Source organism: Scomber japonicus, chromosome 19 (genome assembly GCF_027409825.1).
Source record: "Scomber japonicus isolate fScoJap1 chromosome 19, fScoJap1.pri, whole genome shotgun sequence".
Lineage (NCBI taxonomy): Eukaryota > Metazoa > Chordata > Actinopteri > Scombriformes > Scombridae > Scomber > Scomber japonicus.
In genome coordinates, this window is record NC_070596.1 from 15,095,464 (window position 1) to 15,116,241 (window position 20,778).

Genomic DNA, 20,778 nt, shown 5'->3' on the forward strand with positions numbered 1-20,778 from the left:
GGTTGATCATTTATAGCTGGTCAAAATTAAAAGTAGCTCACAAGCCAAAAAAGCCTGGGCACCCCTGATTCAAACTGTAGAAGTGGAAGCTGCAATCACTGTCTTTTTAACTGACAGGTTTATTGAAGCGCTAATATAGCTATTCATGTTCACTGATGCCATAATGTTTGTTAGGATTTGAATAAAACAGCTCCATATTTTCAATTATGGGCCTGTTAATTGAAAAACACACTGAATGCTTTTTGATTCATTATTTGAATAAACAGCAAGTTATGCAAGTCAAAAAAATTACAGATTTCAACAAAGCCCTTTTTGATATCATTACTTTTGTTCTTATCAGTCAGATTCTCAGTCCAGAACCAATCCTTCATGTTCACTTTAAGAACCTCACGGTCCATGTTCAGACTATTGTAAAGTGCTGAAATGGCACATCATTGTGCTCAGTCTGAAAGCAAATCAGATGACTGAGGTAGAAAACAAGTACATACTTGATAAAAGGATAATCTAGTATTGTAATACTGCAGTAATGATGTCAATCATGAGTGAAAATATGTTAGAGGTTTGTGTAACACTGCAACTGAACCATACTTTGGATCCTTCTTAAGTTGCAAAAACAAAAAGCTGACTGACTTGGCATTTTTAAAAGATGTGTGTACTATATAATCAAGGTTTCCCCTGAGAACATCTTGGCTGAAAAGGCGCAGCAGTAAATGGATCCTCCAGAGCTCTTCCCCCTATGGTCCAGGAGTGCAGAGGCCCCACTGCTACTGAACCCACGGCGGCCTGCTGACCGATCCTGGAGACAACCCGGTGCACCGCCACCGGCTGCTGGAGCAGAGGTGTTTCCGTGTGCAGAGGAGGGACACGAGTACTAAGAGACTGAGGAGGAGGAAGAGGTGATACTGGGACAAGGTGACTCTGGCTGCTGCTTTGGATCTGTGGTGTGCTCGACTTAAATATGTAAGCGTTATCAGGGACAGCTTTGGTGGTTTCTAGCCTCTTTCCAAACGGTGCCTGCAGGAAAACATCAGATACCTCGGAAGGTTCATGAGACAAGGAGGAGCTGCTGAATGCCATGTTGCTTTCTTTTCCTGGTGTTTTAAAAGGGGCCAGCTGGAAGACATCAAAGGTGACTGGGCTGTTTTCAGACTGGAACTGAGATACTTGGTGGACAGGTCTGGTATGCAGGCTGGTGGAAGGAGCTGGTGTTGTATGGTGTTGAATGCTGCTCTCATCTGAAGGCAACATGTGTTTAGTATAGACACATGCAGCAGTCCTCTGCTGCAACATGCTTTGCTTCTCCTCAGTGAACTGCACAGTCCCAATGGCTTTGAGTGTATTACTGTTGAGCTCCCTCTGCAGGTCTGTATGAGGAGGAGACGGGAGAGAGGTAAGCTATGAACATAAAAACTGACGTGCTTTTCTGACCTTTTTAAAAAATGTTTCCTTTCTAAATTTCTTGCATATTCTACAAAATCTATTTTTCTATTTATGTTAAACATTATAGAATGAAATGTTTCTCAAATCGATCACAATCCAATGACAGAAACTGATAAAAAAAATTCTTGTTGGGCATTGGTGACAGAGTCATATTAAAGTGGCAAAAGTGCAACAAATTTCACTGTTTGCAAATCTAACATGATGTTTATCAGCAAGCTCAGATGGGTGGTGTGAAATACAGTACAGCCCGATCAGTACTGGATTTTTAAATCAGTTATCAATATTTCAGAATTTGAAAGATCCAATAATGATATAGTATATCAGCAGATTTTTTTTTACATAAACACATGAGACACATTTTTTGATAAGCACCCTTTACATTTGGTTGTTAAAAACCAAAATATATACTGAATGGTACATTTTACAATTGAAAGGTAAACTTGTCCATGCTCTCTGGTGGACAAAATGACCTCATACATATTTTGGCATTCAGATACAGACATTTCTGGACACTTCTCAGCCAATACATATACATCTGTATTAGACTAATGTCCTCTGACAATACTGTCGGTCTCAGGTGTGAAATTAGATACACTTCAAGCATGTGGTATATTTCTGACTCCTGCTTCTACTATCTTTAGGAAAGTTTAAAAAAAAAGAGTTGAACAATGAAAAAACAAAAACCCAACAACAACAAAAAACTGAAATGGATTAAGATTTGAATGCAGCATGAAGTCAATGCTTGGTCTTACCTGGGTAGACTTAACCTGCTATCCAAGCAAAATAAAACTTTGATTAGTGCATTACACAATTAAATCTACCCTCGTGCATTTTGCTATACATTAATAAATCAGACAATGGATCATTTAAGCCTTTACTCTCCCACTCAAAGCATTAAGATATGTTGGCATGCAGAAAGACAATCAACAAACAAACAGTTTAAAGACGCCCTTCAGAAATATTTAAAGACATAAAAATTATATTCTTTCTCCGTCATTAAAATTTGTGATTATGTTAACTATTTTAATTAAAAAAAGTTGAACTGCTAGACAAAAAAATGTTTTCTATTTCAGTGTAAAGTGCATTCTCAGTGTACTGGAGCACTGGAGGCTTCAAGTTTCCACATCACATTTATAAGCTGCCGAACTTGGACCCTGACTTGCTTTAAAAAACTAGTCGCGATGTCACAAAATCATGCATGTCATTTAAGGTGAGCACAGACAAGCTTTCCCAACTCAGCAGATGATTTTGAATGCAGCTTCTATCTAAAACCCTGCACATACAATATTCTGCACAGTGATGAACAAACTAAAGTGAAATGATTGAGGGGATTTTAAATATATGTCTATGTAGGTATAATTATCCTGTGTTTGGAACAACAATTAACAGAAGACAAACTTACAATTAAAACTCAACACATTGACATTCACATTTGTATTTTATTTGCCATCCCTTTATAATTCTTTAATTATCTCACAAAAATAGAAGGAGCACACAATACCACAGCTCTGACGCAGGTTTGGGCCATAAAGACATGAAGAGGCTTCTCAAAACACGCAATAATTTCAGATAACTGACAGCTTCCATTTTTGGCAAAACAACAGAAAAATGAGGGGCTTCTGTGTCACATCGAGGACTAATCTCACTACCTGCTGGGCTTTTACCGATTACAACAGCACGCTGGCGGCTACAGGGAGAAGCTTGGGAGTTGCATAGGTTCAAACAGTAACTGCAGATGAACGAGCTGTTAAGTGGAAGGATCGTGTAGAGAATCATACATTTAAAAAAAAAAGGGGGTGGAGAAAGGCTTCAATTGCACATGCAGTACCTACACATATGCTCAAGAGACTGCTGCTATGAAAATAGCTTCCTCTGTAATGTTTTTGAAGACTTATTTGGACCAAAACAATAAATTAAAACCTTTTAAATCACAAAAAAAAAAGTTTAGAAACTGTTTCACAAGATGATAAAATCAATTTGATTTAAAAAAAAATATATCAAAGACCAGTGCTCAATGCTTATAACATTTTTCTAAAATTCAGCATCATGAAGTAATAAAAGGTAACCACATTTGATGTTGCCTGTATGTAAGTGGAATAAATAAACCCATTAATACAATCCTGAATATTTAAAGTCACCTCTGAATTATTATCCGACTTCCAAAATTTAGTATTTTAAATAGATTTCACTAAAACCACACAATAAATGCTATTCACAATCAATTTCTAACATGACAAAATGGAAAAATAGGAGGTGGAGGTCGTCTTCCCACTGTAATCATGCATGGGAAGCAAAATGACTTTGTTTGATCCAATAGAAACATTTCTATTACTGATTGGAGAAGATTAATTCAAACCCTGGACATGCTACTGTGATAAGCATAGCACTGCTGCAACATCAGTGTTGTATCTGAACTTTAAGACTAGCAGAGTAAACCTTCTCACACTTCACAGAGCCCCTCACACGTGACATATCAGACAAATTCTCCAGTGGTTCTGCTGTTGGACAGTTTATTGAAATATGGAGAGGACTGTGAGGCTGGGGAGCAGTAAGCCAATGTATCCAACTCAGAGAGAGCGCTGTGGCTCTTACTACCTGAGAGAATTTAGGGGGGGGGGCTGTGCTTTCAGAAGAGTTTTTAATGACAACGTCACTGTCGCCATGTTTGCAGCAAACAACAACACAAGTAGGCTACTGTAAAACACATCCAACAATTCCAACTCCACACACACATACATACTTATCATAACACTGTATACCAACACACATGAACATAACATTCAACAACACTGCCATGCTTTTTGATATGAATTCTGTGATCACTAAAACTGGTAAAGCGAAACAAAAGCTTTACAAAGCAAACATTTCTGAAAAGTTTCCTAGTTTCGCAGTGACTATGAAATGAAACGGGACTAAAATGATCCAACAGGTTAAGCTCCCACTCCCCAGAAAGCTGTCGACTGTTTCGAATAAAAATATAATCCTTCAATCAGTCCATGTAAACACACGCAACACTTTCTTTTCACAGAGGAAGAGGAGATGGAATAAGACATTGGATTCAGCCTAATCTCCAGGGTGAACAAAGACTAGGATTATCATCTATACATTTGAATGTACTGACAATTATTGAGTAGATATAACCAAAGAAAAAAAAAACCTTTCTCAACACACAGTTCCACAAAGAGGAATGAAATATTTATATATTCTTCATTATTATTCAGTGATTATGGTGTTAAGAATCATAGATATTTTTTTATTATAGTAGACTAATATTTATTTCTTACATTCATTCTCTAACACTCTATTCATATTAACATTTATTAACAGGAGAACAATGTCTATATATAGACAATGTATACAATATATATACAGTGTGTATATATAGACATTCACAAATAAAGCAATATGTTTTCCACAAGTAAAGCTTTATGACAATGACTTTATATATACACAGGAAGAATAACCAATTCTATGGTCTGGATTAGAGCCTGCAGGGATTGCAGATATATATTTACATAAATGAGGAGTAAACAGATGACAGGAATGTAGGAAGGATTGCACAATGCGGGGTGAATGTTTGTGTTAATTTTAAAAATGAAAAAAAAAAAAAAAAGTGTGTGCAACTTAAAATAATTTTTTAAATGCCATATTAGACTGTTCATACCAAAAGAATCACCTGAATAGTCATGTTTGGTCTCTATATAATAGTTACTGCATTTCTATTATTTTTGCTAGTAGTGTATAACTTTTATTATTCAAATTATTTCATATTGATATGGCACACTGCTATAAACACTGCTAGATGACCCTGATTTGTCATTTAATTTTAAAACAACCTATTGCTTGCCTCAAGGATAAAATTAAAAATAAGCTGATAAAAAAAAGAACAGCAAAAGAAGAAGATCAGGTCCCAAGTTTAAAAGTACAGTTAATTGAATGGTTTGGACATGATTTGGTTTGTAGTTATTTTGTAGCAGTTAAGAGTTCTCATCAACATTATTTCATGGCACTTTCACTGTTAAGTCTGCTCAGGGAAACTTTGAGTATCCCACTCTTCTCTTGTTCATACGGTGCTCGTGCTGCAGAGGGAGCAGCAGAGGCACACAGAAAAGCAGGAGGTGCAGTTATGGCTGTTTTTGTTTTCAGATTGCAACTCAATTTGATGTCATATTTCTAATCTATAGCAGCTTTAAACTGTTAAGGATATTCCCTGACAAAGGTAACATTTATGCTACTGTGCAAAATCAGGCTATGTGACAAAGTTTCAAAGAAGTTTCCCTTTTATAAAAGAAATAAGCTAAATGGTCATTTAGTCTTTCGATGGTTTCACTGTAAAAATGTGCAAATAAATTTGGGAAAGGCAAACAACGACAAATTCACTTGTGCACAATAATAACTACGACCACTTATAACTATGCCTATTGTACATTACAACAATGATCTTCTATTGTTTGCTATTAGACATAATGCAATATTGTTCAAACAAACTGGATAGCAATATTATATCCTGATTGACAGATTGAACGATGTTAATCTTTAGAAAGGGTGATGTTAGTGGAGGGTGTTAATCGATGGACGATACGTGACGTGTAGAGGCTACAACAAAGAGAAAATGTGAGTGAGAGGGTGAGAGATGAGAGGTGAATAGAAGCCAGATAATGCGATGGATACGGCAAGAGGGGGCGGGAATGATGAAGCACTGAAAGGCAAAAGGACGTTTCTACTGTAGGAGCTAGAATGAAGATGACAGCCAGGGGGGAGCAGGAAGCTAGCTATGACAACAGTGTTGATTGCTGTTATGCTATGCCAGTCTATAATCCAGTGTTACAGCTTCTACGAGGGGGAGGGGGGGTCGCCTACAAGTCGATGAGCTGGTCCACCAGCAGGAGGGAGCGGGCCAAGCTGGGCAGGCTGGATTCAGAGCCGCCACTGTTACTGCGCGAGTGGCCACCTGAAACTGGCCGGAGAAACAGGGGGGGGGGGGGGGCGAGACGAATAAAGGCAGACAGAAGGAGGAGGAGGAGGAGGAAGAGAAGCAGAGGAGCAGGGTTCACAAGAAGCACACACAGCAGTCAAGGAAGGGGTGAGAATGAAAGAGAGAGGAGAGAAAGAGAGGGCAGAGTTTACCCATTTACTTCTAGTGGTTTTCAACATTTAACTGAGCTTAAGTGAGAGGGACGTAAAAAACTGTGCAAGCACCTGATCCTGTTATAAGTACGTTTGACTGTCATTAATTATATAGCAAATTAGCATGCAACTGAGATGAACCCAATAAACAGCCAATTCCTGGATGTATCTATGAATCCTAAAAACCAACCTGACCCACCTGTGAATCGTCACGGAGACTGCAGAGGCTTACCTTGGGAATTCTTTCGTCCTGTAACGGGAATAGGATCAAAGTCGTCGTCCTCTGTGCCTGCCTCCGCGCTGGCTTGTTGGGGCTCAAAGTCTGAGATGAGGAGAGACGAGTCTGCAGAGGATAAGAGAAAAGTGTGTTGGTGATGTGAGAGTGTGAAAGAGTGAAAAGACAGGAAAAAGGAGCTTTGTGGCCAATTAAAAGGATGACTACAAAAATGACTAAAAACATTTTCCCTCATTACCTCCCTCACCGTGATCAACATTTTCATAAAATTAGCTATTACTGCAAAAAAAAAAAAAAAAGTCCTCTCATCCTCTCCTCTCCAAAGGCACAAAGCCTGCCTGATAAGGAATTATGATGCGAGATGGAGCTCAGTAGTAATTAGGATCATACAGCTACTGTGCAGACAGTTTGGCTCCAATTCAGAGCTGTTAAATGCCCTCCATCACCAGCCAAGAGGCAACAACTGAACCACAGCTGTGGAACTCTCGATTTGAGCCGCAGATTACAGTTTTATAGAGAGAAGCAAGAGAAGCACTTGATCATTTTTTTTAATGCATATGAAACAGATAGCAGAAGCATGTAAGTTGATGTCATTTATAAAGACTCACTGCTGTAAGTTTGTTTTGGAAGTGCTCTGCCCTCTAGTGTTGAAGCTTCAATGGAACTTAAAACATTTTCCTGGTCTTAAAGGGTGCAGAACTGTTAAAGCTGGAATTTGTTATTTTTAGTTACACAGAAATGTAAAACTGTGAAATAACATATGGAAAAAAAGAATTTGTGGATTCTTGGGAAAACTTACCTGCTTTAGGCTGTGCAGGGTCTCCAGACAACAGACTGAAATCATCCAAAGCAGAGGCAGCAGAGGTCGGGGCAGAGGAGACAGAGGAGGTGGCACTGTTCCCTGCTGGAGGTGCGGACGGACCGGAGATCAGAGAGCACCCCAGGAGAGAGTCGTCTGCAGTGAGGGGGTCTGAATCAGTTCAGGAGAAGACAAAAGCAGGCAAAAAATAAGAGGAGGTAGAAGTCAGGCAAACTGTAATATTTCTTATTAGCTCTTCTTCTGTTAGCTTCTGGTCTTAGTCTTGATGTAACATTATCAAGACATGTAATATATTAATATATTTGTATAACTCCCCTCGTGGGCATTATAAATGATAACATAATAAAATATGTTTGAAATAATACAAAATGTGTTCATGTGAGAAGTTATAATTACTGACTAAAATGTCCTTAGTCTGCTTGTGCTCTCATCATAGTGAGTTATAAACCATTTATTCAATGTTTGTATACTGCTTATAAATGTTAAATAGGGTGAATTACAGTAAAGGGTTACTACAAATGTATTTTTACACACACACATACTTTTTGCAGACTCTTCCACAGAGCCTCCAAAGGGATCAGACAACGACAACAGGTCGGGAAGCATGAGTGAGGACGTGTCTGGAGATTTGAGTCCTTCAATCAGCTTCTCTAAAGGTCAGAGAAGAATTAAAGAAAAAGAAAGGACACATAGTTGAGTAAAGTACAATAACAATATCAGGTGTAGGAAGAAAAATCTAGGGCAATACTGCCTGCTAGTATATTTCTCACAGAGAGATAAAAGACAAACCTTTGCACAAAATTAAATATGTACAAAAGTCAAATGGTGGTCCAAAATGATTGATCTTAGTTAATAATCTGTTGAGATACTCCCACACGCTGACCATGAACTGTTACGTCCCTGGTTTAAGTGCGTCTAGGTTTTTTTTTGTTTGCTCTCGCTCTCTGCCTCATTTCTCATAATTGGTCTCTGCTGGCACCATGAAAGTAAAAAATGCTCCTCAGAAATAATGATTTTTAAAAAATCCTGCAACAACAAAAGAGAAAAGTTGGGTCATTCTTCTTCAACTTAAATACTTTGAAAGATTGAAACGTTAGTTAGTTTGGAGCCAGACAGGCAGGTGAACACATAGCTATTGTTTGCATTTCCATGTTATGATTCATTAATTTAACTGTAGATAAATTAGAAGAATAAACACATTTTTTAGGTATTAAAGACATACATGTTTGTTACATAACATGTTTCATAATTGGCACATCTATCTCCATAGATAACAGAGTTCACATTTCATTTTTATGGAGACAACATATGTTTGAACAGAGCCAACAAAAAGATCACAGATGCATGATTGTGTGTACACTGGAGATCACAGAGGTATTTACCTGGTGTGTCTGACAGTTCGAGGGTCCGGAAAGGATCTGGGACAACCAACAGTGAGGCTCCTGAATCCACATCAAGAATGGCTGATGGTTTTTCAACTGGAAAACAGAAACCATGTGATACAGCAAAGATCTATAATCTGTGTTATGAAGCCTAAAAATGTATGTTGGGACAAATGGTTCACATTTGTTTATGCCAACTACAACATTAAGTATATTTACTATCTCTAGGCTTTAAAAAAAAAACAAAAAAAAACAACTACTATGAGCACTTTAAATCCAGTAATTATTATATTAATATTATTACAATAACCACTTTATTCATGGCATCATTAAGACAGCAATCAAATTCTCAACCTTTTGTTTCTTGTTAAAGGCAGCACATAAACCATCAGCGGCATCATTTGCTGTTATTTAAATGTTGGCATTTAGTTTGTTCTGACCTAACCCTATGTACTTTATTTATGTGATGCACACAGGCAGCACTCGCTTTTGAAAACTACTTAAAGCTATCAGAGTAATGGATCAGGTGCATTAATGGATTTACTTCTTGGTTTGACATAATTTCATTACATTCCTTCAGACTGGTACAGTTTAATGCATGTAGCATCACAACACCACTGAGGACTTGATGTGGTTCCATAGTGAACCCATTAACACCACACATACAGGACAATATAAATGTACTGACAATAAAAGCTCCCCCAACTCCCCAATCCCATCAACCCAGACAACATCTACAATGCCACAAATAAATATAAATTACATGCCAAGTCAAAGTTCTGTGGCCAGTCCCATGCAAGACAAGAAATCACACTAATGCAATACAATGCTAAAAAAAAAAGGAGAGCGTAATTAGGTAGTATCCCAAAAGGACAATAACAACAATAACAATAAATATCCTTACAGTAAATCTCAGTCTAAGCTATTTGCAAAATGAATTGATCCATTTTTATCTGCTTTGTCTTGACGTACACAAACTACATGCTTACTCATGCTAATTGTTGTTGTTCCATTGCTGTCTACCTCACCGTGGGTCAGAGAGAAACACCATTTCAAACCGCTATATGTCCTGTGCATGTAGTTAGAATTGACAATAAAAATACTTAGACTAATGTCTGACAGTTGGTTGGAATGATGTCTGGACAACAAACAAATGTATTAATGGATACATGTAGCCCTTTGACATGAACCATCTCGAGTTCAAGGGGGTCCAAGTGTCTTGTTGACATTTAACCACTTGAACCCTACACTTACTAGGATTATCAATTAATTAGGACAATTTTCTTTTCTACTGTTTAACAATCTCTGTCTTCAAGCCCCTTGCTGCATATTTACATGAAGACACCTTTTTTAATAAAATAATAGTTGCATTTAAAAAGGTGCAATTTGTAGAATTTAGTCGCATCTAGCGGAATGGACTTGGCAGAAATGTTATATAATATTCATGAGTATGTTTTCATTAGTGTATAATCCCATGAAAATAAATTGTGTTTTCATTATCTTAAAATGAACCTGTTATATCTACATAGAGAGTGGACAACCCGCAGCCTCACTGCCACAAGAAATCCTACACACTGGTCCTTTAAGATGTTTTGGATACTTTGCATTCGGTGGTTAAAATCTTGAAATCAACCAATTTAAGTGTTTCTTATCATTTGTTTCTAAATCAGCATGATTGTCAAATTAAATGAAAGGGTAAAATGTGACATACCAGTTTCTTGCGGTGCATTGTCCACAACGGAGGCCTGTAAGCCTGGTATCAACTCTTCGCAGGATGCTGTCTCAGTTTCTGAAAGTGTATCTAGTAAAAAGAAAACAAAGTTATTTACTGTTTCGGTGACATATTTAAAATACTACATGCATATGTGCAGAAACTTTACCGTTAGGCTTTTTGTCATCAGCTTTGAATTCCTCTGCAGTGAGGTTGGAGAAGTTGTCGTCATCAAATGGGTTCCATGCAGGCTGTGTAGGGGTGTTGGTGGCACAGCCAGAGGCAGGAACAGTTGATCCAGCTTTGCTTTGGTCCTGCACTGCATCACCAAGCTGAACAGGTTGGATGAGGGTTGATTCAGATGTAAGTGATCTAGAGGAGAAAAAAAACCCCACAAAATATTATGTTAGAACAAACAACTAAATAACTGAATCTGTCACAAACATAAAAGCATGTTATATCTTAGATTGTAAACATGCCACTTACTGGTTGAGGGCAGCGTCTCCATTTGCTGCTTGTGTCTGCTGTGAAGAGTCAGGTGCTGGAGCTCCAGTGATGCTGCTCGCTGTGGCGTCACTCGGGATGCGTTTGTGGCCTTGTTCCTCAGTTGTCTTTGGAGAAGCAGGTGGAGTCTAATCCAAAGAGAAATGGAATCATAAGAACAAGATCAACATCAAAGATCCACAAATATTCTGGCTGTCTCATAAAATGGTTTTATTAAAGACCATCATTAATGTTTACAAGTTAGTCACAGCCATATTGTTGAGAAGCCATATTAGTGGGTTTTTAGCTTATTCAGAGGCAAATATTTTGGAGAAAACAAAAAGAAGAACAAAGTGAAGAAATAAAAAAGGAGCAAAATGATTAACAATATATTTAGAAAGTAAACAATGTAAAATAAGCTACACCGGATTATGGAAAAACAAAAGGACAACAGATTAATAAGTCTGTCAGCTTCTAGACAACAAGTCAATGTTGGGGCACTCTTTGAAGCTTGCTGGTGAGCGGCAGGCCACTTACCATCTCAGCTGCTTTTTGGCTGATCTCAGTGGAGCCAGTCTGAGCCTGGACAGCTGGCGGCTGAGTTATCTGCTGCTGCTCAGACACAGGCAGCTGACCGGAGGCTGGTTTGCTGGGCGAAGGCAGGGCCGCCGGCTGCTGAGCCTGGCCAGCCTGCTTGCGTCGAGCTGGGCGTTGAGGTGGGGCTGGGCTGGATGGAGTCTGCGCTGCCTGCTGGGAGGCGGCATTGACCATAGAGGGAGGTGTGGTCTGTTGCTGAACTGTTGGCTGTGCCTGTGGTTGGACGTCAGCCTTGGTCACTGGGGATACTGCTGTTACTGCTGTAGTCTCTGCTGTAGGGGCTGCTGCAGGCTGCATGGTCAATAACATAAAGACAGATGAAATCACCCCTGTCAATCAAAAGGTTACATCTACAAACCATCTCGAATGATAAAATAATCAAGTCCTCAAGGTCAAAAAAGCTAATGTGGATTTAAAATTGTGTAAAAGCAGATACTAATTATTATTTTCAATGTATTATCTATTAATTTTTACAATTAACTGATTTATCATTTATATAATACGTCAAAAACTTGACCCTTAAAATTTCTCCAGAGCTCAATGTTACATCAAGATCCATGTTTTGTCAGACCAACAGTCCAAAATGCCAAAATATTACATTTACAATGACAGATAAAAGCTGCAAATCCTAACTTTTAAGAAACTGACATAATTTTTAGAGGGATGAATGACTTCATTGATCATAAAACTGTCACATATTTATTTTCTCTTTTTTTATTGTCTAATTTTTTCAGCACTAGTTTGAAAACATGTACGTCGACACAAGCAGGCATTAGGCTTTACTGAGGACATCAGCTTTTTTTCTTTTCTAGTTTTTGCAAATTTGTATATTGAAAAAATGCTGATGATGATTCAGGATGTGTTTCAATTTGCACCTCTTTTTGTCTCAGTATCTACCTGCTTCTGTGCAGCCACAGCCTGACTGGAGTTTTGTGACTGGATGAGTGGCAGAGGTGCAGTCTGAGCCTTCTGCGACTGGAGAGCTGCTGCTGGCTGAGAGAGGTTCAAGCTGACTCCTGAGGGATGTCAGAAAAAACAAACTACATGTTAAACAATAGCATGGACATTTTTAAAAAACGAATATTTATACAGATGTATGTTTCAGATTATGTTCATCTTAAACAAAATGCAATAAAGAGGACAAAAAAAAATTATCACAATAGTTTATAACAGGTACAAAAGCTGGCATCAACTGACAGCATTTCAGTGTAACAGCCTGGATAGTCACTTTGGACTTGTGGTTAGATTGCTTTAATTTGTAGGAGTCTTAACCTGCATACTTGATCTGCTCCTGTTGAGAATTGCAGAGTTCAATATGTGCACAGAGGATTAGAGGGATTCCTGCATTCATACACCTCTTTATTCAATAGCTTGGCTTCTTTTTCTTGGGATCGTTAGGAGAATAATGACGGAGCACTGTACGTACCCACAGGCTGAGCTGCACCACCAGGGAGATTAGCCCGCTTGCGAGGGGTGAGAGCAGCAGGCTGGATGGGTAGGATGCCAGCAGCAGGCTGGGTATGAGATGCTTTGGGCCTTTGGCGGGGAGTGATGGAGGTTTCAGTGGTGGGAATCGGATCTGTCAGTCTGACAACAAAGGGAGGATGTTAGCCTACTTGTTAATCATGACAAACAGTGTCTATATAATTATTTAATGAATATGAGAATATTAATAACTTCTGCAAATGTAGTATTACTCTGGATTTAATATGATGTAAGCAGGTCATGCTTACCTTGGTTTAGCCTGGCTTTTCTTTGCCGCTGCAGCCTCACTGGCTTTGACTGGCTCAGGAAGTTTAGAGGGAATTGGAGAATTCTGAATTACGGAAAAAGAAATCTACATTCAATTATCATAAGACAGATACTATAAAAACTTCATTAAAACTTTTTTTTGCTATTGATAAATATTATCATTGTTAATAATCACTTTCTACTGTATTCATGTTTTTCCTCCCACGGTGTGAAAAATGAGATGTCTGTTTATGTGGGTCAGGCACAGAACCAAGAGCAGATTTCACAGAATAAGACGAGGGAATCGATGGCTGATGAAAAAAAGCAAAGCAAATCCAAGTATTTCAGCTGACCCTGGTGCTGAGAGACTAACCTTCACATTCTGTACAGGGCAAGTCCGCTGAGCTAGTTTAAAAGCAAAGAAGGACACCTGGTAGATATCTGGTCTTTTGTCTGGGTCTGGCTCCAGCATGTACCCTGAAAAAACAGAAACAAGAGAGTGAAAATGTAAAAGTGGAGCATTATGAAAGAAGACATTCATATGTTAACCAGTAGTGCATGTCTTTGTGGACACAAAATTTGATGTTGTTGTCGAAAACATGAATTAATGTTGAAGGACTAACGAATGAGGCAGTGAAGATCATAAGAGTAGCGGGAGTTATCTGGAATGGTGAAACTGCCATCACAGATGGCCACCTGGCTTTCACCAAAGGGCAGAGTGAAGAAGCACAACTTGTACAGCAAACAGCCCAGCGCCTGGAGAAGACAATCATATGCATGCCCCACCACACCGAACACAAACAAAGAGAGAAGAGAAGAGAAGAAAAAGAAGAGAAATCAAAATACCAGTAAGTCACAAAGACACAAAGTGGATTTGAGTTTAAAAAAACATTGGAATTGAGATTGGAAAGTTTGCTTTTAAGATGTTCAGATACAACTACTGTAATCAATACTTTGTTTGTGTTTTAGAGCAAAAGAGCCTCAATGACTTAGTTTCACAGTATGTGTTGCTGGAAGTACTGTGTTACTGCATTATGTACATTTATACATCACCATTATGCTTATCACAGGATAACTCACCCAGACATCTGCTTTTGTGGTGATAATCTTATTGTTGTAGAGGTTCACCATCTCAGGGGCACGATATGATAAAGTGGTGTACCTGAAAGAAGACGGGAATAATTGAGTAAGAAAGAAACAAGACCTACACAGTAGTACGTCCACAGGAATGTGCATAAATGCTAAAGATGGTCGTGATTTTAGCAATGTCACATTTAATTTCGCATCAAGAAAAAGGTCCTTTGCACACAAAAAATATCCTTAAACAGTGCTATGCAGAGCTCCACAGTTGATAAACTTGGATAATTCAATAAAGCTGCTCATGAATGAAAAACTGCTGACAGTTTCTGTGTCGCATTACCTAAAAAGAAATCCTAATGAATGAAAGCTGCAAATATTGCCAAAGCAGATGAAAAAGGCACAAACTTTTTGATCTCTTCCTCCACGGTTGCCACTCCTTCAGTCTGTGGGCTCTGGAACTTATTAGTGGCGCTGCCAAAGTCGCACAGCACATAATGACCCTTGTCATGCAGAAGGATGTTCTCCACCTGTAGATACAGAAGAGATGAGAGTCACATAGACAAAAACAACACTGTGTGATAGATGAAAGGACCCAATCTGGACCTTCAGTGTCGGGAGCTGGCACAGTAATTGACCCTCTCTGCTAAATTAAACATTGTAGTTTCTTTCCTCCTGCAAGATGTATACTTGAGATAATCCAAAAATCCATGTGAAGCCACCTCCACATTATGCAGATTTACATCAAAGTAAAAACTGCCATGCTCCTGTCATTATATTCCAGGACACTTCACTTTCATTTCTTTTATGGAAATCAAAAAATTTGCACCGCAATGAAAACCTACATTCCCACATGGATGAAAACTGCTTAGTGACAGTAAAATTAATGCGACAGCCACACTGCAGTTGACTAGTCCTTGCAAAAATTGAAAAGTATTTGAAGTATTTTGACAACTGATTGTCTCCTCTCCAATCTCATTAGTACAATGCATAATTAAAAACAGCTTGAAATCAAACAAACATATCAATCATATTTCTTCAAACATGTCATGTCACAGCATGGTGATCTAGGCCCTGTGATAACACTGGACTGGCTGGCTGTTCTCACCAACACACTGCAGAGCTGAGCATCACGCAGAACAACAAGTGGCTAAATGTGTCACCTTAAGATCTCTGTGGACGATGGGTGTCTTGCGCTGGTGCAGGCGAGAAACAGCGTCACAGGTGTCACAGAAGATCTGCAGCACCTCAGCTTCAGTGAAACCAGTCTGCAGCCTTTGATTCATCAAATTGACCACCTGGCCTCCTGCCAGATAATATTCAATACACAGCAGCATAAACAAACAGGAGAAATGAAGCTCACTGGTATTTGACTGTGTTTTATGGCTGTTTATCTATTATAACACTGATATTCTGTTATAAGCAAAGCAAATAAAAATATATAGTTCATCCTTTACACATAGTTTAGCTATTCATAATTGAATGCAATCCTTTTTTTGTGAGATGTGCTAAACATTTTTTCCAAAAATAAAATTGTACCTCTGTCTGACTGGAGTAGTTACATGTATTTATTATTATTATGTTTTGACTAGAAAACCCAATTTTAACAGTTCATAACTCTATTGTGTTATATGCTATATATGTGTACAGATTCATTATGTAATAATTGTTTGTTTTGTTTACATAATGACACAATGTGAAACTGCTACCAAATCTTTTTCAGTAATTACAGCATGTTACTGACAAGCCCGTTTCCCTTTCAGCACTCACCCTTGCAGTAGTCCATAAGTATGAGAACCTCCCATACATCCCTCGATCCCATGGCGGTGATACTGGAGTCCAGATAACCAACAATATTCTTGTGACCGACAAGGTCTTTCTGCAAGACCACAGACACACAAAACAATAAAGTTTGTACCAAAACAGACAACTACAATGCTGCTCTACCATCACATATTATGTTACTAGTGTTAGAGAGCGGAAAAGCCTAAATAGCCATAAATAATGTGTCACACAAAGAGCAGATCAGACAGGAGGGATATATTTTAACTCTTTAAAATTTGAATGCCACAGTCTGTTCATACAATGTCTGCAGTGTGTCAACATCCTATCAGTGTGTTCTGGGGTGCAGTGTGAGACCGCTGCCTGCAGAGGGTGCTGCAAAATGGAGAGCTGAAACCAGAAATCTATTAGGTAATGAAAAAATGTCAAGTGCTGCAGCTGAGGTGAAGCACTGTCTGCCTGTGTGTGTGTGTGTGTGTGTGTGTGTGTGTGTGTGTGTGTGTGTCTGAATGTGAGAAAGCAGTTAGTGAGAGAGGAAGAGAGATAATGAGACAGACTGACAGGTAAAGAAAACATCATGTGATGAAGAAGAATGACAACCAATACCATCTTTGAACTAAATGTGAGGGTCAGCTGTGTATGTAATTATGTTTGGTGTTTATACAAATCAGTCACTTTTTAGTCATTTGAACATTCACTGCTTTCTTTCTGAGCATTCCTTCTGACAGAGACGAGCGTGGTCAAACCCATCATATATTTGTCAGAGGCCCACAGGAGAACAACCAATTCAAAACTAGAACTATTAGCATCTCATCAAAAATCAGATAGTCCTTTATTATGCATTTGTGCTGATAATGCCTACAACTCATTCTACAATCTGGCTCAGGACATGCAAGACAATACTATGAAAACAAAAACACAGCACACCATGAACCAGATAAAATAATACAGTAAAAACAATGCTGCTGCAGGCTCGGTGTTGACTGAACTCAGCACTTGTTCTTAGTTACTCTGGACAGAATAAAATGTCTTTCATCTGGATTTCTTGGAAATTTGCTGCCACAATTATAGATTCAAAAAGACATTTGATTTGTTGTTGCCTTAATATGAGATTTTGACCCCTACAGGAAAACCACAGTTCAGCGTGAGAACAAGCAGAGAGATGTTTGATCTGAGAAACTCACCATTATTTGAATCTCGCATTTGCACACCTGCAGATCATGCTCATTGTTGACATACATCCTCTTCAGGGCACAACGCACTCCTTGATTTGTTCGCACAAGGAACACTATTGCAAAACCACCTAGAAGATTGAGAAAGAGACCAAATGAGCTGTTAGTTGGCAGGAATGATTAGACTTATCACCAAAATATTGAGTCACAGGCACAAAACCAAGACAGGACATGCTTCTTGACATGCACCATATTATTGTTACCACATTTAACTTCAATTAGTACGAGATTTAGGTTCAAAACTCACATTTACACCAATTTCACAATATGAAAACCGATCATGGTGCTTTTGGAGATTAAGCTGTCATTCACTAATTACTTTAAGAACTATTTTTTGTTCCCTTGTAGCTTTACATCAATACGGATGATCAGGACCAACACCAACTGGTGTAGCCATAGTGTTATGTATTAGTCATGTCATTGCTGCAGGCTTTACATAGAGGCCTACATTGAGGCCTAACCATCTGGTATAGCTCAGACTACAAATTCACTTTACAGACTTTAGCTGTGACAGAGTCATCAATTTCAACCAGACATTGCGGCTTCTACTGCATCCTCAACTGGTGCGAGTGCCAGTGTTGTATGGCACTGTGACACAATAAATCTGCAAGTCACCTGTGAACATTTGATGGTTTGCATCCACCTCTGATGCAGATACTAAAGTGTGGTAAAGACATTTTTGACCAGATGCCAGACACAGTCTTCCTACATTATTTACTGATTGAACACTGGCTTTGAAAACCTTGACTTGCTGCCAGACTGACACACTGATTTAAAGACGGATGGTGTAAGGCAAAGATGATGACAAAAGTCTGTTGTCGACTGTACAATGAACAGTCTCTGTCTATAAAAGAGTCATTAAGAATATATATAAGCATAAATCACTACAATGTTATCTTTTACACAATTTCTTAACTTGTATTATAATGAATGCAATCTGAACAAAACTATTAGATACAGATGGTTCACAGGATGTTATAGAAAATGATATTCTTATTAAGAAACTACAGGTGGAACTAGAAATAGATACTACCTAAAAATCCAATGCCTTCTTGTGAGGTTTGAAACAAATATATGCTCAACCTGCAGCTACAGGCCTCTACTCCAGCACTAGTAATTTCCAGTCTTCAAAATGACAAACAACCAACATCTACTAAGGCATAACAGAGTAATAATACAGTATCTACTGTACACTAGCCCTTCATTTATTTATTTCAAAGGGATCAAATAACTGTCAGGCGCCCAGTAGCCATCCATCTCCTTGAATCACTCCTTTGAATCACAAAACAGCTACCAGGAAACTGTTGTGCTAGTTGAGAGTATAGCTGAGAGAAAGCAGCAGGCCTCTCTTTTGCATTTATGTATCCAGGATATATTGATGCAAAGCTCCATTATGACTGTGAGGATGGTATATGATGACATCCCTGTACAGCCATGTGACTCATGCACTCAGGCACACATGACTCTCTCCCATTAGCAACATGCATGAAGAATAAAAGTGGCAAAATAAACAAAAACAAATGGCATCATCTGGTCTGTGCAACCCCCTCTCACCTTCAGCAATTATCTCATCCACAGTGACTTGATGCCGTCCGACTGTGAAGGCTCGTCCAATGAAATTTCCGCCTGCATGACTGGATCCAGAGCTGCCACCTCCTCCTCCAGAACCAGGCCCAGAGCTGACCAACTCCCGACGAGAATCAAAGAACTTCCTCATGTTGTCGATGTGACAGGAGGAGTGTTTGTGGCTTTGGATGCGAGGCAGACACAAGGATGAGCTGCTCGTTTGCTGTGCACTGGATTTTTTTTCTTTCTTTGCACTTTATAGACAAAGCAGATCAGATTGAAGACCTTAAGAATCAGAGGAAAAGTCTATCTGCAGCCTCAAAACATGCAGCGACGCCTTTGTCACTTATGATGATGACGTTGAGACAACCCAGATTTTTGGTGGCAAATATCCCATTTGCTTTGCCAACACAAGCCAGTTGGTAATAGCTAGAGCGGTTGCGACTAGCTGTTATGTAAGTGAATTAGACCACCCAGGAGGCTATAGCATCCCCGGATAAAGTGTTTCTTTAGCTATCCATCCAGCTGTTCATGGTCGGCTGCTGCTGCTGCTGATAACATTAGGTCCTTCTCCATCTCGTCCAGCCATTACCCAGCTAGCTAAGTGCTAGCTACTTACGCGCTATGACATTTCGTGTAAGGTTATCCAGGTTATCCTCTGAAGATAATGTCTCCGAGTGCGATGTATCCGACGTGTAACTTGTGAGATAGCGTTGCCCGACAAATCTTCCCATCCTCAGTCAAGTGGAGCGGCCGTCGGACGCCACATAGCTGCCCGTCGAGCTGTTTAATTGCTCCAATTTGCAACAAAACTGTGATTTTTTTTAGTTAGCTAACGCATTAGCGCGAAGCAGCCTCTCGTCAACACACAAACAAACTACCGCAGAGGAGACCAGGGACACGGAACCTCCCCCTGCTGCTACTGGAGCTGCAAATGTGAAACCACCAAATCTGACATCTACCAAAAAAAGACAAGAGGTTTCTACCCAGCAGCCGAGTCTTTGCAACCACAGCAATCTCTGGCTGCCAGCGATATGGCAACATCCAAGGAGCTGTTGCTGTTGATGAGCGGAGGGAATTATGGGTAATGGAGTTCGAGGGACTGCCCCCCTCTTCCCATCTCTTCCCCCCTCCTCCCTCCTCGCCTGCTCATATGCCGCATTCAGGTTTTGCCGTTCAGCCGGTACACGACTAGTGAGTTGGGAAGGTTACTTTGGAAATGTAATGGGTTACAGATTACTAGTTACTCTATTTAAAATGTATTAAGTAATGTAACTGTTTCAATTAGTTAATCAAAGTAATGTAACGTATCACATTGGATTACTTTTTGATTACTTTTCTAATTTTCTAAGGAATGTTTTCAACTGTTGGGGTAGGTGTACCCAACCAAAATCTAAATTCAGGTGTTTTTCATGGATGCTGACATGATGTATAATGGAGATCATTTCTTATAAAGCAAGATTGCTCTCTTATTTGAAAATGTATCCATTGGTTCATGTAGATTTCAGAATAGCCTATAAAATAAAGATATTTTATGAAAAAAGTCAAAAGTCTGGCATGGGCTTAATTTGTACTGTGACACATTTTAAACCTGT

The 20,778-nt window shown here is 39.1% G+C and overlaps 1 protein-coding gene across 3 annotated transcripts; it reads right to left on the reverse strand.

The window, feature by feature from the left end:
• Positions 1–3: 3 nt before the first annotated feature.
• Positions 4–20,237, reverse strand: aak1b (AP2 associated kinase 1b). 3 transcript variants are annotated; one of them, XM_053340422.1, is made up of 20 exons: positions 19,172–20,237; positions 17,570–17,688; positions 16,374–16,482; positions 15,767–15,909; positions 15,012–15,133; positions 14,607–14,688; positions 14,150–14,282; positions 13,900–14,003; positions 13,529–13,611; positions 13,222–13,382; positions 12,693–12,811; positions 11,736–12,086; positions 11,202–11,347; positions 10,885–11,087; positions 10,716–10,805; positions 9,005–9,100; positions 8,165–8,272; positions 7,602–7,757; positions 6,800–6,910; positions 4–1,364 (listed from the first exon to the last, which is right to left on the reverse strand). In XM_053340422.1, the coding sequence occupies exons 1-20, from the start codon at positions 19,332–19,334 to the stop codon at positions 664–666; spliced, it is 3,300 nt and encodes a 1,099-aa protein (XP_053196397.1). In that variant the 5' UTR covers positions 19,335–20,237; the 3' UTR covers positions 4–663. The 3 variants fall into 3 exon arrangements, with proteins under 3 accessions (XP_053196397.1, XP_053196396.1, XP_053196398.1); XM_053340421.1 differs by having other exon boundaries at positions 7,602–7,772; XM_053340423.1 differs by lacking the exon at positions 4–1,364 and adding an exon at positions 5,571–6,397 and having other exon boundaries at positions 7,602–7,772.
• Positions 20,238–20,778: the final 541 nt, after the last annotated feature.

Coding starts and splice junctions, on each gene's coding strand:
- aak1b (XM_053340421.1), bottom strand. CDS start 19,334: ATGAGGAAGTTCTTTGATTCTCGTCGGGAGTTGGTCAGCTCTGGGCCT. Junction 15,134..15,766: donor TCGTCCACAGAGATCTTAAG/GTGACACATTTA, acceptor CTGTATCTACAG/GTGGAGAACATCCTTCTGCA. Junction 9,101..10,715: donor CAATGCACCGCAAGAAACTG/GTATGTCACATT, acceptor TCTGTTTTCCAG/TTGAAAAACCATCAGCCATT.